Source organism: Myotis daubentonii, chromosome 10, assembly GCF_963259705.1.
Source record: "Myotis daubentonii chromosome 10, mMyoDau2.1, whole genome shotgun sequence".
NCBI classification, from domain to species: Eukaryota; Metazoa; Chordata; class Mammalia; order Chiroptera; family Vespertilionidae; genus Myotis; species Myotis daubentonii.
Window position 1 is genome coordinate 28,889,619 of NC_081849.1, and position 9,335 is coordinate 28,898,953.

Here is a 9,335-nt window from a genome sequence, read left to right on the forward strand (position 1 = left end):
TTAACTAAATAGTAGAATCATGGGCCAATTTTTATCTTCTTTTACGTGTCTTAAAAATACCTACAAGTTTTATATTTTAAATAAGATACCACCTGGGTAAGGGGAATGGGCAATGGAACACTAGTTTCACTTTATTCAATTTAGCTTTATCTTTTAGGCAATAAGCATATATTATATTTATAATATAAATCAGCTTTATTACACCTCTGTCTGTACTAGTGTAAGGATAATGTTTAAAAATCTCAAAGGAAAATAAAAATCTCAAAGAAAAACACTATAAACAGCCTATGACATCTGAGTGAACATTTGCCTTCCAATATAAAAAAAAAAGCCTTTATTTTATATTCAAAGAAAAAAAGAGTAAAAAACTAATAGAAAGAAAGTATCTATATTAACCTTTCTGTATCTATTGAGGGCATCTATATCTTATACAAGCTGATATATTTGCTGACTGGGTCACCAGCCCTGCTATAGAAAATGAATTTTTTTTTTAAAAAAAGGAAATTTCATAAAACTAATAATTGCAAATTAGATTGAATCAGGGCCCCTTTTAAATTGCCTATTTTATTACGAAATGAAAAGTGATGCCAGTAAGTCTTGCAATTTCTAAAGATTAGAGTTGACACTTTATTCTGGTTCAAGAGAGTCTATCTTTCACAGGGTGCACCCTTGTTGCTTTTCAAACCTATCGGAGTGTCAAGGGAAGATGTAATTAGAATGGGGGCTGGAGAGGGAAAGGAAACCACAGAGAAAGGGAAGTTAAGAGACCTGATGTATAGTATTTCACAGCAAGTGAAATAGAAGCACATTATAAACAAGAGTACATATATCAGACCTAATAGAGATTATCTGGGATTACTTATCAATACACTCATAAGCACTCACCTATAAGTGAGCTAGAGCCTCAAAATTTTCCACAAAGCTCACCTCTAAGTAGTCTCAATGGATAGTTACCATCCTGCATGATTACTTTTTAACACGTACTCAATTATATAGCAATCCCTGAGTTACCTAGCATTATTGAGAAATGAAGATCAGTGGTCTGAAGTGTAATAGGAAGAAGCTTTGAAGTCAGAGAAACGGAGTTAAAATCTCTGCTTCACTACTCAAGAGCTTTATGACCTCAGGCAAGTTATTTAATCTTTGTCTTAGTCTCTTCGCCTCTAAAATGGGATCATGCTTATGGGCTGATGTGATAGATGATATACCTGTGCACACTATCACAGGGCTCAAATCGATAAAATTTTAATACGATACTTTTTTCAAAGAGTGCTATTTATTTAATTTAAAGCATTCCGAACATGTCACAATACTACTGTACTACTTATTTCTTCCTAAGGCAAATAGACACAATTTTGACTTTTTCTGTACTGTATAGAATCACAATTGCAAACTATAACCCAAAATTATGAGTGACTATAAATACAAAAAAGTTTCCATAAGCTATAAAATAATCTCTTTCTAGACACATCTTGAGCAAAGACAGCCTCTGATGAGATTTAAAGTTTACGGAGCTGTTGTCTCTATGCTAATTATTTTCAAATAGTTGCATTAAAAAGTGTTTGATTATGGCCATTTTTCTACTTTTCATTTATAGTCAGAGATAACTTGCCTGCCTCTTGTAAGCTCTTCTCATTTTTTTAATGCTGATTCTAACCTTCCATGAGCTAAGAAACCAGATAACCATTTCAAGGTAGACTGATAATGGTAAAAAATATATGGGCTGTAAATTCAGACTGCTCAGGGTTTAAATCCCTGTTGTGCTACTTACTTAGTGGCCTTGTTAAATTACTTAATTTCTCTAAATTCAATCCTTAAATCTCTTCATCCTTAAAATGGGAATACTATTACCTATATTGAAATGCTGTGGTAATAGGCAAATGAAAACTTAGGTAAAAATCTCGGAGAGCACTTTATAGTACCTGGCACATAAGTCATCCTGTCAATGGTAATTATCATTATATAACTAATGAAGTATGGTGTAACTGTAGCTAAGTGATGAATAAAAAGAATTTATTTGGAACATATGCTTTTAATGTGTGAAATTCCTTGGCACTATACTGGGGATACAGACATGAAAAAGAATGTAACATCTACCCTCCAGAAGCTCGAGCCTAACTGAAAACAGACATGCAAACAAAATCATAGCAATTTGCTAAGTGAAACACTAAAAGAAGTAGCACACCATTAGAAGTCCAAATGTTTTCTGGAAGAGGTGATACTTAAGCTAAGAGGATAAACAGAAGCTCACCAGGTTGGGGGTTATGGACTGAGGTGAGCCAGCTTGGTCAAGGAGGATGACTGCACATATAAAGACATACAAGAAACACCATGGCAGAGTCTGAAGGAGAGTTTACAGAGGCAGGAACAGGCCAGGTTGGAACAGCCAAGTATGCCAAACTAAGGAGGAGTTGACCATTAAAAAAAGGGGGTGGGGGGTTTACAAAATAATTTTAAGGGAGTGAAGGAGATTGGCTGAAAAGATAACATGCCCAGATTTACACTGTAGAGAGATTGTTCCAGCTAAAATGTGCGAATTGACCAGGGAGGGAAACATTAGTCAAGGAAAATACAGTCCAGGCAGGAAAGAGGCAACAACTAATGTAAAATAGTAGCAATAAGGATGGGGAATAAGGAGTGAATGAGAAAGACTAAGAAGATAGTCTTGATAACACTCAGAAATTTTGGAAAATACCCCCCAATTTCTAGTTTGGGCAAATGTTTGGGTCATGATGGCATTAGTCAAAATGGAGCCCACAGAAATAATTTTTGAAAAGAAAATGAACCCTCAATTTGGAATTTATCGAAAAGAACTATCCATTCTGGAGCTCAGGTAAGAGCTGAATTAATTCCAATGGGAGAAATTAATATAAGGACAGAAATGGAAGATGAAGGCAAAAATGTCACTCAGAGGAAGCATATAAATTGAAAATAGGGCTATGAATATCTATTATTGCTGACTTTCACTCCTCTTCCAATTGGATAAACTAAATTTTGTGTTGATGTTATTTATTACTCGCATACTACTTTAAAAGTATGATAGCTTTTCCATATAGTCTGCTGAATAAAAATGCTTAAGTTTGCCAAGCACTGTGTCTAACTTCTTTACCATCAAAGTCCCTCGGACCAATAAGTTAACTAAATATGATCTCTGGGTCAGTCAAAAAGCCAAAATGTTTCAGGTACTGTTTTAATGTTACCGATGAACATTTAATAGGAAGTAATCAACATTTGTCTTTCTATGCTGTTTCCCTTTTTCCATTTAGAACTACACAATTTTCAATGGTTTGGGAATTCTGAACCGATTTATCAGAGTTCAGGAACTCACCCCAAACCAACAACTTATGCCTATCCATACTTTACATTTCTGTATAGAAGTCAGAAGCAGGTAGAAAAATACAATTATTGATTTTTTAAAAGTATTAGTTTTAAAAAGGGGGCCTATTAAAATATTTCACTTAATGAGAGAGCTTCACAAGAGAACAGAGGAGAGTATTTTAAAGGCTCTTAACCCCTTAGGAGGAAAACTAGACAAGTTCAACTTTTTAAAACAGAATTCCTTTGCATAGAACTCCAATAAATGCACACTACATAAACTCAGAAGACAGTAACAAGTGGTCATTAATTGGTAGATAAAAAGGGTGAGACGATGAAAAGCAGGGAAGATGGCTCTGAGCAGGAGAAACCATGTTCGAAGGCAGGGGTGGGGAACGTCCAGCCCCAGGCAGGGCTGTATAAGGCCCGGGAAATCATTTGGTCTGGCCCAGCCAAGGCATTATGGTAACGTGAGTTAATGAAATGTTTGACCAAATATAGCAGGCTAATTCTTAGGTTGATAATTTTGTATGGTCCACGAATGATTTTGTGAATATCCATATGGACTTTCGAGGAAAAAAGGTTCCCCACCCCTGCTCTAAGGACTTGAGAGTGAATAGGTACGGAAAGGGAGCTCAGTCAGTAAAAACTGAAGAGCTAGGTTTTGGTTGGTTGTTTTTTTGTTATGTTTCATTAACAAAGCAAAAAATATTTTAAGAGACTCAAGTTACTCAATAAAAACTAGGAAAGGATGCCTGGCTGGTATGGCTGAGTGGTTGAGCACCAACCATGAACCAGATCAGGAAATCATGGTTGGCTTCAGGTCAAGGCATATGCCTGGGTTATAATGTCAGTCCCCAGTAGGCGGTGTGCAGGAGGCAGCTGATCAATGATTCTCCCTCATCATTGATGTTTCTATCTTTCTCTCCTTCTCTCTGAAATCAATAAAACCATACTGGGAAAAAAACTAAGAAAGGAAAAAACTCAATAATCTGTTTATAGGATTACACTATAGTCCAACCTTTTTGGATAACAAGTCCTTTGGATTAAAAGTAAAACTTGCTTTTACTTTTCTTTGAATGTCTATCCTCCTTTTCATGCAAATCTTTTTTGTTAACGAAAGTAGGCAGTAAGGTAGCATTAGGAAAAAGACAAAATCAAACTGAACAGAATGACCTAACTTAAAAAACTGAACATAAATGAATCCCTTGTTATTGGCACACATTTTTTTTTTGTAAGTGTGTTTGTGTGATTGACAACTCTATGTACAATTCATCTGCCTGGACATGGGCCTTGGGAATGTCCTTCTAGAAACCTTGCTATCAGAAGCTTTGCAACTACAGTTTAGATTGTGAGAGGATGCATGGAGCAGTTAAAGAGGCTACGTTTTGGAGTCAGCAGTTCTTGCTTCATCATTATTTTAATTTCTGTAACTTTGAATTTTTTTTTTCTTAAGTGCCCTGCATCTCAGGAATCTTATCTGTAAAATGGAACTAATGAAAGGACTTACTTCACAAGGTTGACAAGGACGATAACATAAAACAAAGTGTCAGGAAGACGCTACATAAATTGTGTCATGTTTTGTAACGGTAAGCTCAGTACTTACCAACTTTTCATATTTCAAGGTTCCACAACAACACAAAAACAAAAGCCCACTCACTTCCAGAGGACGGCAGTATCCACCCCTGGAAAGTGCGCCGCAGACGGAGGTGTTCCAAGCAATCTCCCCTTTAATTTTACATGGAAACACCCGGTAAGCCCGAGAAGGCGGTGGACAGAGTCCTAAAAACCCACTGCAAACAACAGCTAAGCTGCGCGCACAAAGGCCAAGGTGGAGTGGGGAGGAGGGTAAACACTATCCGTAGTCTACCCTGCACAATCCTACAAGTTTGAGAGCAAACCCCGCTTCCACTTGCTTGCTTCCGAGCGGGTCTCCGAAGCAAAAGCACAGCAAGCACCACGTTAGTGAGTGAGTGAGTGAGTGAGTGAGTGAGTGAGTGAGTGGTCAGGCCCTCTGAAGAACTAACATCTGCTCTGGGTTCTCACGCTTTCCGGGGAGCAAGATGCCCCCCGCGGTTTAGTAATAAAATGAGACTTTTCGTTTCGGGAGATGTCTTCTCAAACGACCACCCTATCAGAATCACATGCGTGAGCTCTCCCATAATTAAAAGGCACGCTTTTAGGGTCCCAGGGCAGGCCCGCGTAGCAGGTTACCATCCACCACAACGCGGACTCTGTTTTGCGTCTTGAGTTTAGTTTGGGGATTAACGGTCTTCACCGTGACTTCAGCCTCAGCCACACCTGTGATTAAAACTGCATGACTGCTGGTCACACGTGTCGGCATTTCCGACGGAGCCAGGAAGAGGGAACAAAGTTAACGTGCTGGTCTGAAAACTACTCAGGTATCTTAAACGCGGCCGAAAGCCTTCCCACTTGAAGCAAATTAGGCATCTGCTGAAGGGGGGGGGGGGGGGGGGGGAGAGAGGAAAAGGCCACACCCAGAGCTAAGCCTCCATGGCGACGCGACACCAAGTTTCATAAGTTTAACCATTGCTATTTCTGGTACCCTGTGTGTGTGTGTGTGTGTGTGTGTGTGTGTGTGTGTGTGTGTGTGTTTTCACGGTCACTTAAGACGTTAAATTCATTAACGGCCCACGGTTAAAGAAGGGGGAAAAAAAAGTCCTTCTGATCCAGCCGTGGGCAAACTACGGCCCGCGAGCCGGATCCGGCCCGTTTGAAATGAATAAAACTATTGAAAAAAAAAAAAGACCGTACCCTTTTATGCAATGATGTTTACTTTGAATTTTATTAGTCCACACAAACACTCCATCCATGCTTTTGTTCCGGCCCTCCGGTCCAGTTTAAGAACCCATTGTGGCCCTCGAGTCAAAAAGTTTGCCCACCCTAATCACTTAGTCACTTCATTCAGCCAAGGGCAGGTTCAAGATGGAGAACTACTTCATTCAAAGAAAGATTTCAGTAACTCCGGCTGGGAGGAGGGCCGGACGCCAATGGTCCGTGCTCGGCAGGGAGGCTGAGCGCCGAGTACCACGCCTCCCCTCCCCCAGGGCCAGGCGAGCCCCGGCGCCGGCGCGGCCCCCGCAGCTCCCCGGCCCGGAACGCCCCGGCGATCCCGACCCTCCTTTCAGCCACGACGCTGCCCGCCGGCCTCTCCCCGACGCCACCTCCATCCCGGCCGCCTCTCCCCCGCACCTCCCCGCCCCCGCCAGCCTCCTCAGCCTCCGCTCCATCCCACCCCCGCCACCCGGCGCCCGCTCACCTTGGCCACATAGTCCTTCACCTCATCCAGGTCTCCGTTCTTCAGGGCCCACATGAACTCCTTGTCGCACATCACTGCAGCGGGGCGGGCCGCCGGGCCGGGCAGAAGGCGAGGAGGCGGCGGCAGAGCGAGCGGGTACTGCCGGGCGAGAGGGAGACGGGCCGCGCCGCGCGGAGAGAAGAGCAGGCGGGGGAGGCTGCCGGGCGGGCGAGGCAGTTGGCCCGAGCGACAGTTGGGGCGGGAGAAAGTTCTTTTGCAGCCACAGGGCCCAACAGAGCAGGTTCCGCCTGGCCGAGGAGCAGCCGGAGCGCTTGCACTTCCGGTTCACTCCCAACTAGGGCCCTCCCACAACTTCCTCTTCCTTTTTCCCTCCTAGCGCTTTGGGACCCCGCCCCGGGGCCGCGGCGGAGCCACCTGTGTGCGCAGGCGCGGTGTCTAGGCCCGCAGCCGGGAGCGGGAGGTGGGGGGAGCCGGAGGGGAGGGGAGGCGGGGAGAGGCAGAGAGGGGTGAAGGGAGGCGGGGGCGGGCCAGGAGGCCAGGCATCAGAGGACAGGAATCCAGAGTGAGAGTGAAGGGAGAGTTAAGAGTGTTTCTGATGGGATCAGGACGTTCCTGCACAGCATAACTGAGAAAAAGTAAAAACAACTGAAAAACTTGGAAGGCATCTTGCTCACCTGAAAGTCTCCAGTAGAACTGTTTAATTCTCTCTCCTCTTTCTTTTCTTTCTCTTCCTCTCTTCTGGGCTGCCAGCATCTCTTGGGCTCCTAAGACTGCTTGGATATAGTAAAAAAAAAAAAAAAAAAAAGAGAGAGAGAGAGATGAAATAAACTAATTCCTGTGCTCGAGGAACTCTTCAGTACTTAATGTGTATTTAGCATGTCAATACTATGTATAATTTCTGTGGAGGGGAAAACTTTGTTCATCTCCCTGACAGCAGTTATGTCAATGACTAGGACTTCAGTTTGGTGCCATAGGACACAGCAAACCTAACTGTCCTGTACAATTGCATTTTTAATATTTTATGTTCATTTGTTTTTAAGGATTTGAAGCTTCAAGACAGGTCTAGTGAAGCCAGTCTATTCTTCCTAGAATTTGTCTCTAGTACCTCAAGGCACAGAAACCAGGGGAATTATGCCTCAAACATAATGATCCAGATATACACATATGACCATACAGCAGCGGTTCTCAACCTGTGGGTCGCGACCCTTTCACAGAGGTCGCCTAAGACCATTGGAAAACACATATATAATTACATATTGTTTTTGTGATTAATCACTATACTTTAATTATGTTCAATTTGTAACTATGAAAATACATCCTGCATATCAGATATTTACATTACGATTCATAACAGTAGCAAAATTACAGTTATGAAGTAGCAACGAAAATAATTTTATGGTTGGGGGTCACCACAACATGAGGAACTGTATTAAAGGGTCACAGCATTAGGAAGGTTGAGAACCACTGCCATAGAGAGATCCAATAAAAACTCTTATTGGAATGATTATTCACATATAAAGTCTACTATTTATTAAACCAAACTACATTACCATGCTTATTGCCATATAGTATAAGGGTTCAGAACAGACTCTGGAACCAGATTGCTTAGTTTTGAATAGAGGACCCAACCCTTACTAATTTTGTGTCACCTTTGACAAACTGACTTACTTCACAATACTCTTAAGGATGTTCAGTTTTCTATATAAAATGAGGGTAACAATAGTGTTCAATAAATGTAATTTTGGGGCTATCATTTAGAAATAGCAAATAGAGGTAGGTTTGAAATCAAAAGAAAAATCTTCAAACATTTAACAATACCATTGTTATTCTGTTCATTTTACTTTGTGACCTTTAGAAATACAACCTTATACCTAACAATGATGGAAACAAATCTCAAAGAGGAATATGTTAGGCAAATCCCCAAGTCTCCATCTCTTCTCTACCTCCCACTCTGACCTGTGTGATCTTTGAGTTACCGTATTTTTCCATGTATAAGACGCTCTTATTTTTCCCCTAAAATTGCTAGACTAAAAATCGAGGGGCATCTTATACACTGAAGTCAGCCGAGGAGGGAGCCACGAAGGTGCTAGCTACCCATACCTTGTCAAATAGGCTTCTTCCAAACACGAGCCTTATTGTTATTGACATCAGCTGATGCCATACTTGGAGGTGGAGGTGGAGAGTGCGCAGATGCAACAGGGACCTGAGGGTTCTGAGCCCATAAAGATGTCAAAAAAAAAAAAAAAAGATAAATACCAGTAAGTGACTGTCTTACTCTGAAAAATCAAACTGAATGTAATCAGCTATGCAGAAGAGCATGGAAATAGAGCTGCAGAGAGACAATTTGGACCTCCTTCCACAGAGTGTGTCATCAGACAGTGGAGAAAACAGGAAGAACAACTTCTTAAGATGCCAAAAAAAGAAGAAGAAATCCTTAAGAGGAAAACCAGCAAAATGGGCAAACTTGCTGCAGAGGCTGAAGACTTGAATTATGGAGCAGTGCCAGCGTGGCTTATGCGTGTCCACAAAGCTTATTCAATGCCAGGCAAGAATGTTTGCAAGCGAAATGAACATTGTTGATTTTATAGGAAAGGCAAATGGTGCTTCAATTTCATGAAGAGAGAAGGTTTAGCCATGAGAACACAAATAAAGCTAGCTCAGAAAATGCCACCAGTTTATGATGATGATCTCACATATATAGACAGTGACTCAGAAGACAGCAGTGATACAATAGAAGTTG

General features: G+C 41.7%; 1 protein-coding gene across 1 annotated transcript in view; it reads right to left on the reverse strand.

Annotated features, from left to right (window-relative positions):
- The window catches only part of MTPN (myotrophin), a 53,235-nt gene extending 46,300 nt beyond the window's left edge, over window positions 1-6,935 (reverse strand). Inside the window, exon 1 of the mRNA XM_059711885.1 lies at window positions 6,596-6,935. Coding sequence (XP_059567868.1) covers window positions 6,596-6,667 — 72 coding nt within the window. The 5' untranslated portion in view covers window positions 6,668-6,935. The remainder of the gene's footprint in view (window positions 1-6,595) is intronic.
- Between the last annotated feature and the right edge of the window lie 2,400 nt (window positions 6,936-9,335).